At 36.3% G+C, this 24,229-nt stretch overlaps 1 protein-coding gene across 11 annotated transcripts in view; it reads left to right on the forward strand.

Annotated features, from left to right (window-relative positions):
* CEP128 (centrosomal protein 128) overlaps positions 1-24,229 on the forward strand; it is a 620,584-nt gene that overhangs the window by 387,949 nt on the left and 208,406 nt on the right. For 10 of the 11 annotated variants that reach the window (XR_009864818.1, XM_062181526.1, XM_062181524.1 and 7 more), the window contains one exon: positions 4,969-5,018. Coding sequence is in view for 10 of the 11 variants with exons in the window: in XM_062181526.1 (XP_062037510.1) it covers positions 4,969-5,018 (50 nt within the window). In the remaining variant the exon portion in view is untranslated. Of the gene's footprint in view, positions 1-4,968; positions 5,019-17,464; positions 17,640-24,229 lie in introns of those variants that run through there. The other variant, XM_062181529.1, reaches the window with a different exon arrangement.

The raw sequence follows: 24,229 nt of genomic DNA on the forward strand, positions 1-24,229 counted from the left end.
CCATAGGAATGTATGCAGAACTATTACAGCTTTACAGTTCCAAACTTCATACACTTCATAATTACAACTTTAGGAACATAGTGATTCTTCCCAATGTGCCTGCCTTCCCACCCATACTCTCACCCCTCTTTCTCCTCCCTCTCTTATTTTTTTACTGAGATCTATTTTCAATTGACTTTATACACATGTTTAATTCTATGGTAAGTGAAGAGTTCAACAAATAGTATATCTGTTAATAAAAACTGGTCCTCAACAGTCAAGACAAGGGCTGTACAATTCATTGCTTCTCAAAGTATCAATTTCACTTCTACAGATTTACCTTTATGGGCTCTATTCGTTATCACAGGTCAGGAAGAAAATATGATATATTTATCCCTTTGGGACTGGCTTATTTCACTAAGTCTGATGTTTTCTAGATTCATGTATTTTGTTGTAAATGACCAGACTTTATTTTATTTCCACTGTATAGTATTCCATAGTGTACAGATCCCATAATTTCTTTATCCAGTCATCACTTGATGGGAATTTGGGTTGATTTCATTTCTACCTATTTTGAATTGACTGCAGTATACATAGAGGTGCAGGTAAATCTTTCATAGGCTGATTTTATTTCCCTAGAGTAAATTCCGAGAAGTGGGATGGCTAGGTCATATGGTAAGTCCTACATTCAGATTTCTGAGGTACCTACATACAGTCTTCCATTACCAATGAACATTCCCACCAACAGTGGCTTAGGGTACCTTTTTCCCCACATCCTGGCCAGCATTTGATGTATGTTTATTTCTGTAGGAAGGCCATTCTAACTGGGGTGAGGTGAAATCTCATTGTGGTCTTGATTTGCATTTTCCTGATGGCTAGTGATCCTGAGAAATTTTTAAGTGTCTGTTGGCCATTTGGATTTTTCTCTTTTGAAAAATGTCTCCTTAAGTCCTTTGCCCACGTCTTAATTATGTTTTTCTGATCTTTTGTATTTTTTGTTTCAATTTTGTTTATTTTTTCAAAAAACCAGCTTTTCATTTTGCTGATCTTTTGTATTTTTTGTTTCAATTTTGTTGATTACTTCTCTAATTTTAATTATTTCTTTTCTCTTACTAGTTTTGGGTTTGGTTTGCTGTTGTTTTTCTAGATCCTTGAGATGCATAGATAGCTCATTGATTTGGTGTCTTTCTAATTTCTTGATGTAGGCACCAATTGCTATAAACTTTCCTCTTAACACTGCTTTTACTTTATCCCATAAGTTTTGATATGTTATATTGTCATCATCATTTGTTTCCTGAAGTTTTTTGATTTCTCTTCTATGATTTCTTCAATGATTTCTTCTGTTCATTCAGGAGCATGTTGTTCAGTCTTGATGTGTTTGCATACCTTCCAGAAATTCCTGAGTTGTTGATTTCCAGCTTCATTGCATTGTGGTCTGAGAGGATACATGGTATGATTTTGATTTTTTTTTTTTGTATTTGCTGAGAATTGTTTTATTGCCTGCATATAGTCAATCCTAGAGCAGGTTCCATGCACTGGTGAGAACAATGTGTATTTTGCAACTGCAGGATGAAAAGTTCTGTAGGTTATTTGGTCTATAGTGTCAATTAACTCTGCTGTATCCATACTGATTTTCTGTTAGGTTGATCTGTCCATTGCTGAAAGTGGAGCATTGAAATCCTCCATTAGTATTGTATTGGAGTCCATGTCTCCCCTCAGATCCTTTTATATTTCTTTTAAATAGCAAGGTGCCCTGTAATTAGGTGCATATACATTTATAACAGATAAATCTTCTGCTAAATTGATCCCTTAATCATTACATAGTGCCCTTCTTTGTCTCTTTTAAGTTTTTGTGTTAAAATGTGTTTTGTCTGATAATAGGATGACTACACCAGCTCTTTTTGGGTTTCTGTTAGCATAGATTATCTTTTTCCATCCTTTTACTTTGAGTCCGCATGCATCTTTGTTGGGGAGATGTACTTCTTGTAGGCAGCAAATAAATAGGTTTTGTTTTTTAATCCACTCTGCCAGTCTGTCTTTTAACTGGAGAGTTGAGGCCATTTACTTTCAAGGTCACTATTGATAAGTTACGACTTTGAACTGCCATTTTTCCATAAATATTCCTATTTTTTACTTTGGATTTCCTTTGTACTTTTCCTTGGAGATTTCCTTTCTTTACCTTCTTCTGTAGCTTTGACCATGTTTCTGTGTTTCTGTATGCAGCGCATCCTTAAGCATCTTCTGCAGTGCTGGACAGGTGGTTACGAATTCTCACAGTTTCTATTGTCATGGAAGATCGTTGTTTCACCGTTGTTCATAAATGAGAGCTTTGTTTTAAATTGTTGTAATTCTATGAGGTTTTACGGGTCTGCCTTATTTCTTTATATTTTATCAGATAAAGTGTGTTTTGCTACATAAGAGATCCAATACTAATTATTTATCATGTTTACTATAACCTTATTGACTCTGGAGAAATTAGATTAGTTTTCTTTATGGTTGATGGATCTCAGTATGTGTCACTGCAGTTCTGCTGCACTATTAAACAATGCAGTTTCTTACAAAGGATTCAGCTCTGAGAACCTCCTGATGTCCACAAGTAGTAGAGCAAAATAGACAAGTACTCAACAGAAAAAAACGAATGATTTTACATCTTATGAATATTAATTAGTTTGGCTATATGCACAATTTACTGAAACCAGTCAGAGTAGACATCAGTTGTTTTCATTTTTCTGGTATATATCCTTCCTTCTTCTCTAACAGTATCCTAATTTAGCATTTGGAAATTATCCTTTCTGTTCTTACTCCAATCCTTTCAGGATTATTAATGAAAGTACTCCATACTTTGCCCTAGTTAAGTAGTAGGTGAGAAATCTAAGCATGGTACATGAGGTGTTCTCTTTGTAGAATTTTTTTCTTTATTGAAGGGACACAAAGATTCCAAGAACACAGAATAAAATGTCTATAAGTTGATGCCACATATATCCCTATCTATCCATACCTGCTCTAATGGTTATTCCCTTCAGAGACTAGATTCTCTTTCCTTATTTTTCTCTTAGTTACTCCTGTGTCATTTTAATAAATTCTAAATTTTATTCTCAGAAATTACTCTCAGTTAGCAAGTGCTTGGTACTTAACCATCCCAAGTTCCATTTATTTAGCTCATGATTTTGTTCGTTGGAGTTGGCATTGGACTCAGCTGGACAGTTGGTTTGTCTTGAATGGTTTCCCATTTGAGTCATCTTATAGTCATCTTCAGGTCAGATGGGCAGTTATGCTTCTGAGTGTTTGCTGGGTGCCAGATAGAAGAATCTGCAGAGTAGTTGTGGGGAAAATGATCCTGGGTCATGCATTTCTTGTTATTTAAAATATTTGCTTGGGTTTGTTCATATGGTGGTGACAGGGTTGCAAGAGAAAAGGTAAAAATGCACAAGGCTTAGAAGTCTCAATGCAGAGTGGCACAGGGTTGCCTCTGTTATGTTCTGTTAGCCAAATCAAGACACCAATGTAAGAAGCAGAGAAAAACGATGCATGACCTCTTATTAGAAATAGCTATAGTATTAAAATGCAAATGAATAAGGATGTAGGAACAGGAATGAACTAGAACACTTAACCAACTTTGTTTCTATACTTTATAGCTAAAGAACCTATATGCCAACCAAAAACATCATTAAAATACACCCTAAATCATTTGCATGTTCCTCTAACTTTGTTGACTTAACTGATAATGGAAAGTTTGAGGTAAAATCAGTTCTTCTAAAGGATGTAGAATAAAAACCACCTCTCTTCCTTAATTTCAGAATATTGTGTCATAAGGGGACCACTTACCACTCTCCATTGTTCCCTTCTGAGTTGTTCAGTCTCAAGGAGTGATCATTATCCATTGTATCATCAGCTAGGCCTCTGAAAGCTTCAGTATATTGCCTGCCCAGAAATGACATAGACTAGCATGACTTTGCCAACCATGTTATTACTACTTCCTGCTGTATCTAGTGTAGCACTTGCTAAAAACATTTACATTTGCCTTTCTGGGGTGTATATTGAATTTCTGTAAGTTGGATTTTCCTTTTATGTAGCATAGCCTCTTGGTAAGCTATATCAATCACAGAGTAAAAGGCAAATACTAATATTAATGTGCACTGCTGTAGGTGTTTCTTGCCAGTTTTCATCCAAGTTCTGACTCAGCCCAGCCCTGTTTAGGTTTGTGAGATCTAATAAGATCATAGGACAGGGTGGTATAGCTGCAGGCAGAAAATTCTGCTTGCCAAATATATTTCCCTTTATAGCAAGTTCATAAATTAATGTAGGGCACCGAGACACCTTGGCTGTATTGCTTGCACTGAGATAGAATTCTTTGCAGTTGACTACCTTCCCTTCCAGCCACTAATTTCTCTGCAATGGTGCCAAACTCTTGGTGAGCTGTAGTTTCAATGCATCCCACCCTCTCAGTGTGAAATGATAAGTAGTATGACTTTATAGTTGAAGCGGTGATCTACTTCCATTAGTAATACGTATTATTCCAAGGTGTTTTAATATGCTTATAAAAACTGACTCTGGGGGTGGAACTTGGCTTGGAAGCTTGTTTTAAGAGCAAATGGTATGTTTCTAATTTTTCTTTAAGAAGAAAATGCTTCCCTTTGTTTTAAAATAAAATTTGATGTTACTTTTGAGCTCTGCAAGCATTGTACACAGTTCCTAAAATATGGCTATGATTTTATAGTCGTGACTGATTTGATATCATCCTGTGGTAGATCAGATAAAGCTGGACTCTCCCAAGGCTTCTCAGCTCATTTAGGTTTGGCAGGAACCAAAGTTCTTCCTCATCTCATCAGGAGGGATCAGTGGGTCTTTCCTTTGCATTTGCGTCTCACACTTTAACACAAATTTTCTCCCTAGACATGTTTATAGAAGCCATTGGCTGAATGACATTTCATGCATTTTTCACACTGTATTTTGATGGATGTTTCCTCCTTTTTTTTTTTTTTATTGTAGATCTGCTACAAGAGACCCAAAGGAAAAATGAAGAAATGGAATCTCTGCAGGTAAAGTAAATTCTCAAATTGGGCAGGGATCCTCAGGATAAAAACATTGGTTTGATTCCTCTTTTATCCACTATTATTTTCACATTTACACCACTGCAACACCCGAGGTGACAAATACAGTGTCAGGACGTTAAAGCTCAAGTTGGAACCTGCTTCATTTAGCAGTCTTTGAGAACTACCAATTAAAGCAAAAGCTAACTCAGCCCCCATATGACTCTTGAAAGGAACCTTTATTCCTTATGACATTTTAATACACACTGCAGCATTAGAAAATGAAGGCAACTCCTCTCACAGCCACTGCTCCCAACACAGGGCTGATGAATGAGGATGAGTTCATGGAATCTACATTTTCAAATGAGAGTCAAAAATGTTCCGATTCCACGAATATCGTCTACCAGTGACCAACCAAGAATGATAACAAGTATCTGATGCTTAAGAGTTACCTTGTATAGTCTCTCAATTTACTATGAGTTGGTTTTTGTATATTTCTTGAACTGGAAAATTGTGTTTGAAAGTTTCTGCTAGAATTTTAATTGACATTAACACGGAATGTACAATTAATGTTAAGTTGGCATCTGACAGAAGTTCTCTCTTGCTTTTACATCGCATTAACTTACAAATGGGTAGCTCAAGTGTCTATTTTTATTAGGGAAAACATAATCAGTTATACTCACATGACAAAACCAATTCACTTAATGTCACATTAGGGATTAAAAACAGTAAATACTTTGGACATTTAAAGTTCTTCTTTGGCCCAGAGCTGCAAGGCAGAACTGGAGAGTGATATAATGAGCTGGTTTGAATGCTTTAGGGCTAAAGATATTTGCTTCTGGAAAATGAAGGATGGGTCAAGTAAAACCCAAAGATCAGGGGAAATATTCTATGATTGGGAATTTCTCTCTTTGATGTTATATGAATTAGGAGAAAATTGTATAATTGATCTGAAAGTATTTAGAAAGCATAGTTCTATATACTCAACAGAAGTGGCATATTAATTATAGATTTGGACTGATAAAATTCTTTTGACATTTTATACTATGTTTCACCATACAAAGAAAGCACTGGCAGTTCCAGTATGGGGTTAGGAAAAAACCTCAACTGTATACCTGCCTTACTCATCTTGAAATTAATATCATCAGTGTTTGTTATGCTCATAGAAAACAAGGCTCTAAGGCACTAAGTTTATAGATTGAGCAGATAATAAAGTCTTTTTAAGCATTTTGGTTATATATTCTGTTTGCCTTTGGCCCCAGAATATCAAATATAAATATATTTATTGAGTATGTATCTGGCCTTTTGAAATGGCAGCACAAATAATTTTGATTTTATGTTTCTCACAATATGAATATTGGAACGAGTAAAATCTCATTATATTTAATAGCCTATGCTGCATCTCAAGTGTTTATTAAGTACTGGCAGCATTTTCTACCAAAATGTCCATCAAATGCAATAGAGTACACCAGCCAACAAGCTATGGACCTTTATAGCTGTTGAGTATGCAATATGATGCCTACAGCAGAAGAATTCAATATTGGCATTCTGTGGTGGCAATTAGTGCTTGCTGCTAACAGTCTATTTAGAACAAAAGAGGAACTAACCACTCTCAGAGTATGCAAGAGTACAGAGGCATATCACACAAAACTTTAATATTAAGGGCCAGAGGAAAATTCTTTGAAAAGTGGCTATGTTCTAGGGTTTCTGTATCGAAATATACATACCATTGAGATAATTTGGATAAGACTATTATAGAATATAGTTGGAAGTCCTTAAAGCACATAGAAGTATTTTAGAGGGGAAAAGACAAAGTAGTTTTGAAAAATAATAACAATGTAAAGAGTGGAGGTTAACAACTTTGAGTTTTTAAGCCTGGCTCAGATTATGATTCTCTGGGTAACCTTGGCTAACACAATTAACTTTGTTTTCATCTGTAATGTAAGATCACACAACTGTCTTCCAGAAGTGTTTAGTATGAATTAGATTGTCCTAGGAGGGAGAACAAAATATTTATTGCAATTTACAATGATAGCAAATCCTCCCATATCCAAATTGGAGTCAATTTTATTTACTCATTAGCATCTTATAATTATGCATTTAATACTATTTTCCTTAAAGGTGGGGAGGGTGTTTTACTGATCTCTAAACCCTTCCAAGTTTTCTGTAAATAAAGGGTATTCTATTTATTCATTGAAACAATTATTTATTGAGCACCAATTCTGTGCATGACACTGTATTAGAAGCCTAGGATAGAAAGCCAGCCATGTATGCTAGATATCTTCTTACCTTCCATACCTGCGCTAGTGGAGAAGAATATTAAATGAGTTTTCTCAATAAATATTGAAAAATGATATTAAAAGCAATGTGTAAGTGACTGTGGAGACCTACAATAAGATTCCCAGGCCTTATTTGTTGAAAGTAGGTATGGGTTTGATGGAAGTTAAAGGGGTTAAGTAAGTTGAAGTTAGGTAACAGGAAACAAGATTCAGGGACAAACCAAGTCAGATTTCCAAATAAAGCCAACAGTTAAAATGATAACCATATTTTGATAGGTGAGTTTGGGTTAAAGATAAGAACAGTTTTGGGAAGGATATGGGAGGCTGTATGGTAACGGAGAACACACTCTTGTTTCAAGGAACTGAAAGAGTTCACTGTGGTAGAATGTAACATCTGAGAGAAGAGAGGCAAATAGGAGCTTGCAAGTAAGTACAGCTCTAACGGGTGCCATAAAAGTAGTTTGGATTTAGTGTATGCAAACCAGTGAAGAGTCTAAAACAAGAAAACTATGTGATAAAATTTGCATTTTGAGTGAATAACTGGCTGTAACATTAAAAATAAACAGGAGCAAGAAACCAGGGACACCGCTTACAGATACTTTGTGAAAATCTTGGCAAGAGATGATATTGACGTGAGTCGTTTGATAACAGGTTGAAACATAGTGAAAAACTTCTTAATACATTTTCAGATACAAAAGTCTGTGACTTTGAGAGTGTTTTTTATGAAGTAAGAAGGAAGGAAGGAGTTAAGACTGACTCTTTGAGTTTTTTCATGGATGGATGTGCTAGTCAATGAGATAGGGGAAATTGATTAGTTCAATTATTTTTTTTTTTTTAGATGTTCAGGTCACAGTGTTATGAGAGGGTTCAAAAATGGTTTCTACTGGGCAAGGAAAATTTTATGTCATCAGATCTGATGTCCATATCAGAATGATTTTATGAACAGTTACAGAGGCAAAGGAGAATTTTCTTGGGAAATATGTAGAATGAATAGAAATGGAAGAGCAGGCCAGAGCCATAGGGAATGCCAGCATTAAAAATTATACAAGCTAAGGATGAAAATCCTCCAAAGAAATATCAGACATAAGAAATAATAATTTATTTGGAATGTAGTATCAGGAAGCCTAGCAAAAGAATAAGGGGATAAATAGTAAACAGAACTAAGTAAATACTTGTTAAGTCTTTGGATTGATTTAACTATGAGGTTAGGTTTCAAAACAAAAAATCACCTAATGAATTGGCATTTCCTATCAAACCTGTGAACCAACTTTCCTTTCACTTTCCCACCTACCCACTACTTAGCACAGTGCCTCATCATAGTAGGCACTCAGTAAAATTCTGTTGACTAAACACATCAATACCACTCTACACATCTTTTATTTATATAGCACTTATTCCTGCATCTCCTCACAGTCTACCCATTAAAAAACAAACCCACCCTTGTCCTGAACTATTTTTTTTTTGTCTGAATTTTCTTGTGGAGATGTCCAAGTTTTGTCAGCACACATAAACACACACATACTTTCACTCCCTCTTTCTGGCTCCTCCTGCTCTTCCCTCCTCATCTTCCCCTCTTTGGATGTCGTGCTGAAGAAAAGGTCAACAAGTGATGAGCTTGGCATGAGTGGTGGGAAGCAGTGGGAAAAGATAAAATGGCAGGAGATGAGGGTGGCAGCAGGGAAGAGAGTATTTTCAGTCTTCGGAGGAATCACAAACAAAGGAGACAAACATAGTGGTGATTTTTACAATTCAGCTTTTCATTTCTGAAATTCTTCATTGGAATTTAACGTTGGCTCATTTTGTGAGATTCATTTGCAGTTACATTGTGTGATATACTTTCTGAAAACAAAGTATTGTTTTTAACTATAAATATATAGTGCAGTATCAGAGTCCTATTTGCATTTGAATTGAGGAACACTGAAGCAAGTAAATTCCTTCTTTAATCTTCTCAAGGTCAGCAAAAACATTTAAAATAGACTCAAAGGGCAAAATGTTTTTCCTGCATTTAGCTGACATATATTCAGTGAGGTGACGCCTGTGATGGTCGCTAGAGGTAGGTGGTGCTGCTCTTTTTCGTTTTCATTTTTTAAGTTCTCAACCTATTTGGTTCACCTCTCATCACCCTCTTGCTTTGTTCATGTTGCTTTGTGAACCACAAAATGCAAAGCACATCAAAAGAGTTAGTTTAGTGTCATGCTTAGTTATGAGAAGCTTCTCCATGGAACCCATGCTACTCACTGGTCAGAGGGTCCTCTTCTGCTAACTTAGTCATCTCTCTCTTCATTTTGCATGCGATGAGTTCAAATTAAATGATTAGGGACTATTATCCTACTCATTCCCTTTTTCAACTGGGCCATCTGTAGGTTACTTTGAAGTAGCACCCATACATATAAATTGCAGACAATAATAATACAGACTTCATAGGATTGTTGAAAGGATTAACTCTGAGAAGGTGTGAAAATTTGATACCTGGAAGGTCCTCAGTAAATATTAAGTCCAAACTCTGTCTCCTGTACCCACTGTGTCCCAGATATGATGCTGCATGTTAGGAATAAAGCAATAAGCAGGGCAAGTATTTATGGATACATTATTTGATGTTATTGTATATTACCTGAATCATTTGTTTAATTAAAAAATATGTTTCAGTTTTTTTTTTTTTTTTTTGACAGGCAGAGTGGACAGTCAGAGCGAAACAGACAGAAAGAAAGGTCTTCCTTTTCCGTTGGTTCACCCCTCAATGGCCGCTGCAGCCAGCGCACCACGCTGATCCGAAGCCAGGAGCCAGGTGCTTCTCCTGGTTTCCCATGCAGGTGCAGGGCCCAAGGACTTGGGCCATCCTCTACTGCACTCTACAGCAGAGAGCTGGACTGGAAGAGTAGCAACCAGACAGAACCCAGCGCTCCGACCAGGACTAGAACCCAGGGTGCCGGCACCACAGGCTATGGCGCCGGCCATGTTTCAGTTTTTTTAAAAAATATTTTTTCTGAGACATTCCAAAATCTGTGTCCTTAAGGATATTAAATAGTATTAGTAATATTATATTATTGGATGATCTATATTTACATTTAATTTCTCTATTAGTTGGTTTTTGAAAATAGTCTGGAACCCTCCAATTGAAGACTTTGTTTTTTTGTATTTTTTAGCACTGTGTTAGGGAAGAGGGAGACGCAAATGATGGATTTTTTTTTTTTTTCACTTCAATAGTGCTTGGGCAAAAACATTTAAAATGAGTAGCAAGGGCAGATCATCTCTTCCCCAGCCACTCCCTTATCTGGATTACTTATGGAGTAGCGTATGGCAGCATAGTGATTTAAGGGAAAAGTTAGAAATTGAATGACTTCATTCATTTAGAACAAGCTATTAAGTATTAATGTGGGGTGTTATAATAGAAATGCCAGCTTAGAATTGTTAGGCAAATTGTTGAAAGTAAGTTTGGCAAGAAAAACCACCAAAGAATGACAATGACAGGGGCAAATAAATTGCCCTGGCTAAGGCTGGCAAGACAGTACATTAACATCTCTGTGGATCGAGTAAATGGCCAGTCCTCCTGGTGAACATTCATGTGGTAAACTGGACTAGTGAGAGACTAACTGATTAATTTCCATGGTCTCCCTGTCAGTCATGTTTCCGAATTGTAGAATGCCCGTAATCTGTACCGTCAATCCATATAATGGTTTGAGATTTTAGAATTTATAGGTAGAAAATGAGGGGTATGTGTGTGTGTGTATGTGTGTGCGTGCGTGTATGTGTCTTTTCATTTGAAAGGCATAGACACAAAGACATACAGATCTTCCATCCACTGATTTACTCTCCAAACGCCTGCAACAGATGGGACTGGACCAGGCGAAGTCAGGAGCCTGGAACTCTATCTTGGCCTCCCACAAGGGTGTCAGGTATTTAATTATTTGGCTCATTATCTGCTACCTTCCTAGGGTACTCAATAACATGAAATGAAAGCCAGAACCAGGACTTAAAATTATACACTCCAATATAGGATGTAGTTGTCACAAGCAGTATCTTAATCTCTGTGCCAAATGCATTCCCTTAGAGTTGCTCTAGAAGAATAAGGGTGAATTGGAATACTCTGTTCTAATACTGCATCTCCAGAAGAATTGGAGCAATTCATTCCTCCGGAAATTCTTATTTTCTTGGGAGATACTGAAGTATATTTTTAGAAGTCTCAGTATGAATAAATTGATAAATTAGTATTAACTGCTTAAATTTTATTACAGTAAAAAGTAATGCAGTATCTAGGGCTTCCCTAGGATGACTTCTATGAGTTATAAAGGAAATTGTAATTCTACAAACCAGAATGCAATGATTGTATACCTACTTACTGTTCCTAACATACTTGCCTTAGAATGTAGGCAAATAACTATCTCTTTCTTCTTCTAACACATGCTTTAATAATTCTATATGCAGTAACACAAACAATGCAAAACATGGGTAATTGAGGACTTGGAGGGCTGGGCAACCCTTTGCTACTTTCAGGGTAAGGTGACTTGATGGTTCATTAAAGTCTGTATTTTTTCTAAAGGTGAAGAGACTTATCAAGCCTTGGATTTGATTTGAATCTCAAGAGAGATAAAGGGTGAACAGTCAGTCTTGGGGTCAGGCAAGGTCTCAGCCAATTAGATTTGCACACTTGAATTTACTGCATCAAGAGGCCTCAGGAGAGAAGGGAACCAAGCTTAGTAAAGAGGCTTTCACTTGGAATTTTAGTGATCATTAAATTTTATCACTCTGTTTTACCTAAAATTTGCAAGTTAATTTTAATTCCAAATTTATGACAGAATAAAACTTGAAAATAGAATATGCATAGAGAGAAGTATTCTTGTGTCTGAATATATGGGAGTTGATTGACTAGGTCATTTTCTTTTGGGAATAAAAGAAATATAAAAACGTGCCTTGGTCTGTTTATCCAACAGAATGAAAAGCCCAAGTCTTCAGGACTCAGCATTCTCCTTGTGCCAAACTACTTAAAAAAAAAAAAAAAAAAAAAACTTAAAAAAACAGACGCCATTTGAAAACATTTTAAAAATGCAAAGACAATGTAGTCTTTAAGCTCAATGGCCTAATTTTTCTATGAAAGTTTACTAAAAAAAATGTTAGTGAGAATGAAATGAGTGTGTTTTACAGATTTTGCAAATTGCTTTCACAAAGGGAAACCTTATTTTATGCATCTTCATGTACCTTCTCCTTTGCAGATGAATTCACAAAATGTAACACTTCTGGGAGGAAAAAAAACAACACACACACAAAAATAAAAGACTTGGTGCCACTGTCACGGGCCAAGTGCTGGGCTCCCAGGACACTGGGGCTGATACAAATTACAGCTTATATTTTCTTATGAAAAAGAAAGTCCATCTCAGCATAGTATGATGTTTTGCTGTGTTGAGCTTCTCAGGGAGTTTCCAGTAGTCCTGAGAATCAATGTCCATCTTACAATTGCGTTCCATTTCTTTTGAGTTGCAGAACTTAAGTGATTGCTTCAAGGCCACTCTCCGTGATATATGCTTATACTTCTCATATCGCATCCCTAAATAGGTCTCAAACTTTGAGCACATAGCCCTGTTAATTCATTTTGTCTTATATCTGCTGATAACAAGGAGAGGTTTGAAAGACAGTATTCTAAATAACAATCATGGAAAACAACAGATTGGGAAACAAATGCTCTGCAATAATGCCTTTGTGATTGAAACAAATTTCCATGGACTCATAAAACAAGTCTCAGACGTTCTAGGTATTAATAAAACATCACTGAATGTAACCATAGTTCTCATTTCTAGGGCATTCTCTTCTCCCATTCTCTGCCTGATTTGCAAGAATATAAACAAATACTACAGCAGATTTCCCTAGACTGGGGTCTTGAAAACTCACTAGTACTGTGATTTGGCCTATTAACAGTTACTTAATCCGCCTTCATTAACTCCTGACAGAATGATGCTATCTTGGTGCCAAAGGGTAACTGTTTATCAAAAGAGAAGAGAATCACCTCTGACACATTAGTGATGACATTAATAGCTTCAGAGCAATCTTTGCTACTTATTCCTCGCAATAAACCCTATAAGGTAGATATTACTATCCTCAGTTTATAGATACAAGGATGCTAAAGCTGATTTGCTTACATAACAGGGTAGTACTTGTATTTTTGCATCTGCTTGGCCTCTATGCTTTTGTACTGCAATATCTCAGGAGCAATGGAGAACCGAATTTCAGTACCATTTTTTCCATGATTTGTGTAAGTTCCTCATCTTGCCCTCCTCTCCCCCTTTTTTCTATAAGAATGATTTATTAGTAGACTTAGTAAACATTTAGTTTGGTAAAATGATGATACTGTGCCTTCTCACAAATACAATCCTACAAGAAACTACACAAGTTTTAGAATGCATTAGTTAAGTCAAGCATTACTTGGGACTTAATATTACTATCTCTTTGTAACTCTATAAATACTTACGAGCCCTGAAACTCCAGGTTTACATGCCTGTGACAGCTGGGACCATGGTATCATATGTGTTTGGCTAGTAGCATGTGAAGGTAGCTGTTCATTTCTAGTGCAAAATTATGAGCAGTCCAGTCATCTGAGGCACTTCCAGGAAGGAGCAGGGATCATTTTTCTTCTTCCATTCTGCACCTTTCCTTTTTGCTTATTCATCATGTTTTAAATAAACAGACCCAAGAAAGTTGTTATTAAAGCCCTCCTCAGGCTTCTTCCATTTCATTTTTTAAACCAAGTTCAAAACATTCTGGCAGAAATTAAAAACAACATTAGAATATTTCCATAAATTTTAAATTATCCAAAAGTGATAACACTAAAGTGAGCTGAAAAATGACTAATAAGCATCTCTTCTTATATCTTAGTATTTTTGTCATTATAATCAGTAATTTATTTTGTTTTTAAAAATTTGGTTTTAAAATGCATTCATTTTTGAAAATTTCTGTTACACTTAATAGTCTAGATTTAATTTCTTAGAGTTTAATGTTTAGTTTTAAAAGTGTGAAGGCTTATTACCATGTTAATAACTAACATATAATGTCTGTTAGTAATATTTCTGTGTTTGCTCATAAAATGAAATAGAAAATATTAACCTCCAAAAGATCCCATGCCTTTACTGTGTTCTGGGTGTAATTATAGCCTCTAGTGCTCACTTGGCTATTAGACAATAACTAATAAATTTGTCACAAATTAAATGTAGGTCAGAGGAAAGAGGCCATATGTGGGCTTAGTGATGAATCTAAACTCCTTCTGTCAATATAAAGAATTGGGAAAATAATAGAAGCATTGTTTAACTGCACAATATCATAGCTAATTAAGTTTAGATCTTTGCTTTCTTTAATCTTTCGTCTGTCATTTCCCCCATGGCTTTGACTGCCTACACTTCAGCAGGCCAGATGTCATACCCAGAATTAAGAAGTTGCAGCCACATGGTAAAATTATAATCCCTGGTACAGCGTGTAACGTGAAATAAAAACAGAAATGTGTGCAAGTAATGTTTTTTATTTAAACATTATATTTTGATATAGGATGTATTTTTCTATACCATCACCTGATGTCTTTTAAAATGAAGTTCTGAAGTACATGTGTGATTTTAAGGAAAAGGTTGCAGAACAGTTTTCACAGATTTCCCGGTCCTCTGCTATATAGAAACACAAAACAGTCCTGATGTTAAAAAAAAAAAAAATGTCTATTTGCTCATAAAACTGCATTGTCAGCTTATGATATTTCCATTAATGCCATTTTGTGGGATTATTAAAAAGCAAAATGTGTGTAAGAATGTGTGTGGGTGTGTGTGTTTGCATGATCTTTAATTTGGATTTGAGAGTTCGTATAGATTCCATTGAATCCAGCTTTTATTGGATTATAATTCAAGCCCTGCCATTTAAATGTGATGTAAATTTCAACATATTTAATGTCTTTATATCCTTTTCTCTAGTTTAAAGGAATGTATTGCTTGAACAAATTAATAATATCCTCTATTAGGAATTGTGAGTTTAAAAAATAGGAACAAATGTGAAAAGAAGTACACAGTGCAAGTTTTGGGCCTTAATGGACTCTTAGTAAATAGTGTTGACATTTATGATACTCGTAATTTAAAGGGACAGATTCATTCACAGCAAGAATGACCACGTCAGTGTCCTTTTTGTTCTTGAATGTAAGTAGGCCCTTTCCTGTTTCAGGAGCTTTGCATTTTCTGCCACCTCTCCTGGAATACTTTTTCCCTTTGCTCTTTCAATGACTGGCCCATTCCCATCCTTATTTGGAACAAATGTTACCTCTTCCTGGAGACTTAATCTTGACCACGGCATGTAACAGAATCCTTCAGTCTCATCCTCAAATTACAATCCCTGGGTATTTTCTTTATTTATGTCTTTGTCTTCTCTTTTGAAGACATGAAGACAGAGACCTTCTCCATGAACACAGAGACCTTGCCATTCCTGTTGATAAGTATGCGTTCAATCCTCACATAATGGCTTGCCTCAATAAAGATGAGCAAATGGATAAATTAATTCAGTAGATAAATGAGTACTAGGGAGGGAAAGAGAAACAAAGGAAGGAAAGACATTGGAAGAAAATGGTGCATAAAAAGAAGTAAAGAATAGAAGGAAAATACTGTGTGATTTTAGGAATGTATTATATTATTATAGGTGAATATATTTATGCTTATGGATCACTTAAGTTTTAAAAGTTAGGTGAAAATTGCCTAGTTCCTATTTTTTGTTTTTTGTTGTTCCTATTTAGCGTTTTTTTTTTTTTTTTTGCCTTGTTTCCTTTCAGAAAGAATTTCCATACTGTGACCTCAGTGAAGCAAGAAATAATTCTTAGGATAAGAAACCCTTAGAAAGAGGGGTCACCATCCTTCCTGTAAAGAGCCAGATTCTAAATATTTTTAACTTAGTTAGTAGGTCTTATGCTCTCTTGAAGTAACTCAACCATGCATTTTAGTATGGAAACAGTTATAGATATAGATATAGCAAATAATGATGCTGTATTTCAGTAAAACTTTATATATGGATGCTGACATTTGGATTGCATATAATTTCTATATCATGAAACATTATTCTTTTTTAAAAATGTTTTTTTTTAAATTATTCTTTTTTGTTTATTTGAAATGCAGAGTTACAGGTTGGAGGGTAGGGAGTGGAGAGAGAGAGGTTCTATCTGCTGGTTCATTTTCCAAATGGCTGCAGTGACCAGGGTGGGGTAGACTGAAGCCGGGAGCCTAGAACACCATCCAAGTCTTTCATGGGACTAGCAGGGGGCTAAGTAGTTGAGCCATATTCCACTGCTTTTTCAGGTGCTTTAACAAAGAGTTGGATTGGACATGGAGGAGCTGGGACTCGAACCAGCACTTATATGGAATGCCAGCATCACAGGCAGCAGCTTAACCTGCTGCACCACAGTGCTGGCCCTGAAATATTATTCTTACTTTTTTTTCAACCAAATAAAATTGTGAAAGCCATTTTTTATCTTTTGGACTTATAAAAGCAGATGTCTGTCTGGACTTACCCTGTTGTCCTACCTTGACTTTGGCACCTGGGTTACAGGTGATCTTTCTCAAGAATGTTTGCCTTTTAAAAAGGACTGACACAAGTTTGACGAATATATTTTTGAGTTGAGGAATATGTTTATATTGGTAGATTTTTAAATTATTTGGCAAATGTAAACAAAGTGTAGTTTTGTTTAATCACATCTTCCTAAATTTCCAGTCACATTGCATCCAAGCTATGTTGTGCACAGATATGGTTCTAAGTGTTCAGTCACTTTCTTTACTGGCTAAAACTGCCTAGTTAACAGATTCATTTATGTCTTAGACTTTGGAACTTAGGATCAGTTACTTCCAGAGATGTCTTTCTGAAGGAAAGACAATTGAAAACACTTTGAATTGAACCACTACTCTTTATTTCTAATGCTGAAGTGTAAAATGTTTTAAATTCTAAGTATTAAGTTCCTTCAAATTTTTGACTTCATGTTAGATAAGGAGTTATTTTGGAGACCATTTAAAAAGTATTATTTGAAGTCTTTCTCTCTAAATGCAGAAATGTAAAAATTAGTTTGAAATTACTATAGTCTTATTAGTGTTGTTTTATAGCTATTACTTCTTATAGTGCTTTCAATTACTTTAAGATAATAGAGTTTTATGAGTCTTTTTCATAACTCACATCTCTCTTAAACAGCCGAAGCTACCGTTTAAACTTCTATCTTGGGAAGATACTAGTCAGACTGCAGTGAAAAATCAGAATGAAGCTCAATATGAAGAAAAAGCAGTTAAGTATTTCATAGGTAGGAATATTTAGGATATTTGTAAATGACTAGTAAAGATACACCTGCCTTATTTTAGGACCTAGTGGGTAAACCAGCCTTCAGGTATGCTGTGTGCTTCCCAGTAGTGCAACTAAGTCATTGGATTTATTTGTTTTTCCTCATTGGACGTTAAGGATAGTTTTCATCTAAGTCAAACTGAATTAGAGAGCTAAAAAATAATCTAACTCATGTCAGCCAGATACATTACTTTAAGACCTTCTGATTTGGTCTCGAGTATCCTTATCAGTGGTATGTTTAGTGTCAGCTTTGGAAGGATAACTGTACCCAGAAGCACAAAGAAGGAATATCAGAATGAAGAGTGAAAGGTCTCTAATGCACGCCTTCTGCTTTAATTCCAAAGTGTTGAGTAAACAGCTGCATGTAAATTAGGATATGGACTCTTGGAATTTCCCAAAGGTACGCAATTTAATTCCAAAGGTAGACTGTGTGCTCTTCAGTGACCACTGTGTGACGCACATGGTAGTCAACATCAGGTGCTGCAATTCAAATATTCATGTGGAAGGGCTTGGAACAATGGATTGTGGGTTTATATGGGCTCCCTTGTGAATGTTCTATACCTCCAAGCCCAAAACAAGTATGTCCTTCAGGGAAACAAAGGAGATGTCAGCTCCAGAGGCTCATTAGACCAGCTGTGTTCGGAAGCAGATACACACCTCTTTGTATCCCTGAAAATGAGAGCATCCCCTATTGTTTGTACAAGTTCTGCATGACAAAAGCCTGCTTGTAAATTATACCATAATCACCATTGCCATATGATTTGCTTGGGAGTTCAGAACATATTTCTTTGATATATGACTGACCTCACAATTGGAGGTATATACTTTATTTGTTATAAAATCTTGAAAAAATTGGTTTGTTAGTTTCTGAATTGTTGGCTTTCTCTTTCTCCCCCTACCACCCAACACTTGTTCCTCCATCTCTTTTCTGGGACGGTCTTTGAAATTTTGTGAAATTCTGTTGGTTGTCACTTGCATTGTCTCCCCTCACCACCATCATAGTCTTTATTTTATCTGCAAATAATTCCTCATTGCTTTCCATCTCTGATGTCACCCACTGAACAATTACTTTGTTACCTGGAAGCCAGGAATTGAGACTGGGGATTGGGGAATCAGAACAAAGATCAGTCCGTGTCTTCTGCCCTTCATTTGGGTATTGTCATATTCTGTAGGCACACACAAATCTACCACATTACATTGTGTTTCAAAGGAAGAATCTGGCAATACTTTTTCATTGTAAAGCAACACAAAAGAAATCTCATTGCCTTGCTTTGTTTGCTGACGCATTAAGGATAAAGCTTTTTTTTTTATTTTAGATTCATACAGCTGACTAGAAGTGTTGACAGGAATTTTAACCAAAACCCTTACTTACGTAGTGTTTCAAGTTGCATTTTCCTGTCTGAAAGCAGTCAACAAAGACTAAAAAAGCCCTGTTTCCAGAATTTTCCCTTCATCTTCCTCCACTCCACGTGCAGTTCCCACCCCACAAACCAGGCTTCTATCCCACGTCAGTGGAAATGCAACCTCAGCTTTTCCTGCGTGGGGTGGGTCAACATGGAGTACAGTGGTAGGGAATGGTCACATCACAACAAGCCCGCAGACCAGAGCGCCCCTCTGAGAATGCAGCAGCACAACCACAGGTGAACGGCTGCGGTCTCTGACACGGTCATGGCAGGAGAGGAGAAGTGCTGGAAATGGGGGCTAGACACCCTGAGTCTGATTTTAAATCCTGGGATTGTTCCTCCTCCTGGTTCTGTCACCCATTTGCCACACCTGAAGTGAAAAACAAGCAACGAGAAGCGTTACCGGACACTGCCTGTAGTAGATTCCTTTAAACTGCCTTGTCTTGATGTCACAATTGTGGAGGTTTTTAACTAACATTTGGTTTTGGACAAAATCTTGGTGCCTTACTGTAGGTTGTTTTTCTTCTTCAATATTTCTAGTTGGTTATTTTGGACCTGAAGTAGGTTATTTGAATTCAGCACATAAACAGGTAGTGAAATGAGTTACTAAGAATAGACTCCAGGTATCCAGTGATGGTTAAATGGAACTTTAATTGATTACAAAATCAATGCAAGATGCTCCAATGCAACTTGCATTAAAATTTTTTATATGTAGAGTAACTGACTGACTTTGAATAGATGGCATGCAGCTTTATGTGTAGCTCATTGATTCACTGGGCAAATTCAAAGCTATGCATATGTTATATTTTAAAGCTGTTTATAATATTGCTACATTGAGATTGTGATTTTTTTATTGTTTTATTTTAAATCATTATATGAAATACTGATTAGTGCTGAACAATCAAATTCTTCGCTTTTTGTTTATTTTTACTACCTTGATACTGCCTTGAAGTTTGAGAAAGAATACATTTGAAGTTAGTTCTAGTTATTTGAATTATTTTTAAAAAAGACAATCAAATTGTTAAGGGTACTTGATTGTCATTGGGAATGCCTTGGAGAAAAAATGTGCATACTATTTACATTTCATTCTATATCCTGGATGTAAGAAGTAGCAAGTAAAGTGAGCCTCCTGGTTAAACAGAGTTGGCACTGAGAGGAGGAACGTGATGCAGCAGTCTTTTTAGGTAAAGCCGAGTGGATTTTTTTTTCAGTGAGAAAAAAGGCTTGGTGCTCCTAGAACAGTGTGGGGGGAAGACTTCATTGTGAATTGTCCTTTTTGGAAGTTTAATGCCCATCATTGTCCTTCAGTCCCAGAGAAGTTTACAGAATTAATCTGTACTCTTAAGCTTTTTAGACTTGGAAAAGACAGGGTTGTTGTTACATTTGTGTGTGTGTGTGTGTGTTGTACTTTTTTATTTAAAAAATTATTTATTTATTTAAGAGGTAGAGTTACAGACAGAGAAAGGGAGAGAGAGAGGAAGGTCTTCCATCCATTTGTTCACTCCCCAAATGGCTGCAGGCCAGAGCTGGGCTGATTCAGAGCTAGGAGCCAGGAGCTTCCTCTGGGTCTCCCATGTGGGTCCAGGGGCCTAAGCACTTGAGCCATCCTGCACCACTTTACCAGGCCATGGCAGAGAGCTGGATCAGAAGTGGAACAGCTGGGAGAAGAACCGGCACCTATGTGGGATGCCTGTGCCACAGGTGGAGCCTTAGCCTTCTGTGCCACAGTTCCAGTATATGTTAATGAAATATTGAAAACATTCTCAGAAAATGCTGCACTTGTGATACAGTCACTAAACCTGTTCAGCTGTACTTAACGGAGGCAGAATAATTCTGATTATTTAGGCTTGTTAACTTTTAAGTCATTTCTTAGATGTGAGGCATGAATCAGTTTATCTGATTGTTTCAGCTGAAACAAACTGTTCATGATCAGGTATCCAGATATCAATGACCTATTTAGTACACATTTCCTAACTTAGCCTATAAACAATTTCCCATTTCTAGTGAAACTAATACATTTTCCTTGGTTCATTCCTAAATTCTAATGTCCACGCCATCATGAGCAAGTAGCAAGAGTATATATAGCTCAAGGCAATTGCAAACCTCATCCTAAGAAGTTAAAATACATCTTTCATTCAGTGCATGTACTTTAAGCTACGGCCAAAATAAAAGTCTCCATACATGATCTTGGAGCCCAGAAAAAATTAACACATGATGTTTAACAACATTATTTTTGTATGTGGCATCCACTTATTGGTAAGAGCAGCTATTAACAATCAGTGACTGTGCACTGACTGCATAGGCAGTCACCAAAAAAAAGACACATTAGAATCAAATTTTGTTGCTTTTATAGGTGTTTCTTAAATTTTCCCTTTCTTAAATAGAACCAAAGAACAACAGAAAAGGGACTACCCAATCACCAAAAAACAATAGAAACCAAACAGTTCACCTCCATACACAATTTTCTTTCTTCAAATATTTGAAGGAAATTTCTTCTATGATTTCTGTTTAACCCACCACTCCTATTTAGAGACTCATGTATTTACTTCTGCCCTGGGCTTCTGTAGTCACAGTAGTTTCTTTGTTATAGGTGGCATTTAGAAATATTTCATGAAAGAGAAATAAATGGATTTGGACTAATAAAATAATTTATTTGTATAATATTTTTGCATCTTATTTTAGGTGTTTTTATTCAGATTAAAAGGACTTGAGGCACATGAGTAAGTTGTAGACAGTCTACTTTGTCCTAAAAGAATATGCAAAATTGTTTGTGTGTGTTCTTCATAGTCCATGATACAAAATAAGAGCCACTAACTTTTTTTTTTAAAGATTTGTTTACTTGTTTGAAAGGCAGTGTTACAGAGAGTCAGAGGCAGAGAAAGAGAAAAAAAAGAGGGAGACAAAGTCTTCCAGCTGCTGGTTCATTCCACAAATGGCTGCAACCACTGGAGCTGGGCTGATCCGAAGCCCAGGAGCCTCCTCTGGGTCTCCCACGCAGGTGCAGGGGCCCAAGGACTCAGGCCATCCTCTGCTGCTTTCCCAGGCCACAGCAGAGTTGTATCGCAAATGGAACATCTGAGACTCAAAGCAGCGCCCCTATGGGATGCCAGTGGCTTTACCTGCTACACCACAGTACTGGCCCCATCCACTAACTTATTAAAACCGCCTGAAGTTGCATGATCACAATGGAATTGACTTTGTTACTTCTGCAGGTCTTCTGGCATCTCTGTTTCTCCTACCTCCTAACCCCATTTTCCGTGTTTTAATCCATTTTTTTCTGAATCCAAATTTTGTGAGTGGGTGTGTGTATGTGTTTATGGGTTAGTGGGAATGGGGGAGGAAGTGTTGAACCTATAGGCTGAGCTTGAAGAAAAATGTGTTAAAATGAAAACTGGAGATTTAAGGGGAAAAAAGAAAAGAAAGAAACCAACTCTAGGTAGGATGGGTGAGGTTAAGGGGGATCTGAGTTACTATTTTGGTGTATTAAATGCTCATTCTGTGGTATAGATTCACATTTTTTATGGACTTTATCAGAGCCACAATATTGACTTATGTTACCTCTGTTTTAATAACAAAAATATAAGTGGACGTATGCAAATTTTCAGTTTGAGAATAAGGATGTTACAGTAGCCTGCCTCATTTATTTTTAGATATATGTATTTATATTTCTTTTTTAACTAATACTGTCTGCTAAACATTTGTCAGCAATAACCATTGAAATTTTCAAAATACATTTCTTAAATTTTGAAATCAAGTAATAACTTCAAAAAAACTAGGAATAGTGTCTTTTTACTTATAGTTTACACGTATTAGTACCATACTATGATTTAAACCAAGCTCACTAATTGGCAGCAGTGATAAATATCTTACTAGCTGAAGTTGATTGACAAATTGAAACAATAAATTTCAGGTTAATGGACTCAATTTCATATTTCCCTCATTTGCTATTCTTTAAAAAATTGTTCATTTTTCATGGAAAGTTGTGTCACTACCATTCTGGAATGAAGTAGGTTACAGGCATGCAAAAGTCATTTTATCACCCAAATAGATTATTTATTGATGCATATATTTTAACCAAATGGGGTTGTTTTGGGCATATGGATCCATGGTTGTATATACTGGGCACATTTTCTTCTAATTATGTAAGAAACACTTAGGTAAAATGAAGACATTTAACATAAATTACAAAATAGGTTTATGTTTGCCAAAAACTGAGGTATGACTTAAAACAGAGAATTCAGTTCAGTTCTGTTTGTCATCATACAAAATCATCTACTTTTAAAGAATTATTTAGTTGAAAATCAGAATAATAGAGGAAAAGACAGAGAAGCAGAGAATGAGAGAGAGGGATCTTCCCTCTGCTAACTCACTCTCTAAATAGCTGTGACAGCCAGATCTAGGCCATATCAAAGATCGGAGCCGGGAACTCCATCGGTCTCCCACATTGGTGGCAGGAATCCTAGCAGAGAGCTGGATCAGACAGTGGTGTGGCTGCGACTCCAACTACCATTTCAACATGGGATGCCAGCATGGCAAACAGCAGCTTAACCCACTGCTCACAACTCCGACCCTGCAGCCCATGAAATCCCCTGTTTTCTGCAAACTATGTGCATGCTCTTCAAATATGGTAATCCTAAATAATTTCAATCTACAATCTAAAAACCCATGGTCTGGGGAAAACTGAAGACCCAAATAGGAGCTGTAAATATTTTGAGCCTTCCAAGGTGTTTCACAAAAAATGTGATATTGCCCGAAGGCTGTTTCCATCTGTGTATGGCATTTAATTTGCTTCTGTGCAATCTGCAAAGGATGATAAAGCATTGCTGAATGGTTGCGTCCCAGATGTGCTGTGGGTACCATGCCCGGTAACAACAGATCAAAGCCCTCTTGAGGCATCATATGCGTTTATTATGAAGCACTCAAATGTTACTGACAAAATAGCAATTATTTTATGAAAATTATGGAAGAACAAAGTCCTCTCAAGTATTCCAGCAAAATGCAATTAAACAGATTATATGAGGAAATTTTTAAAAGTTTGTCAAAATGGAGTTAAATGATAAGTTTATTTTGGCATAAAAATTTGGAAACTCCATGTGTAATTTTTTATGACAGGTGTTTTCCATGAACTTTTTGAAGCTCCCTCATATTTCTAAGAATAGCCTGCTGTTGCCTAATATATTCATTGAATTTGTGCCTACATAGGCAAATGTTTGCATGA

The sequence above is a fragment of the Lepus europaeus genome, chromosome 22, assembly GCF_033115175.1.
Source record: "Lepus europaeus isolate LE1 chromosome 22, mLepTim1.pri, whole genome shotgun sequence".
Classification (NCBI taxonomy): domain Eukaryota; kingdom Metazoa; phylum Chordata; class Mammalia; order Lagomorpha; family Leporidae; genus Lepus; species Lepus europaeus.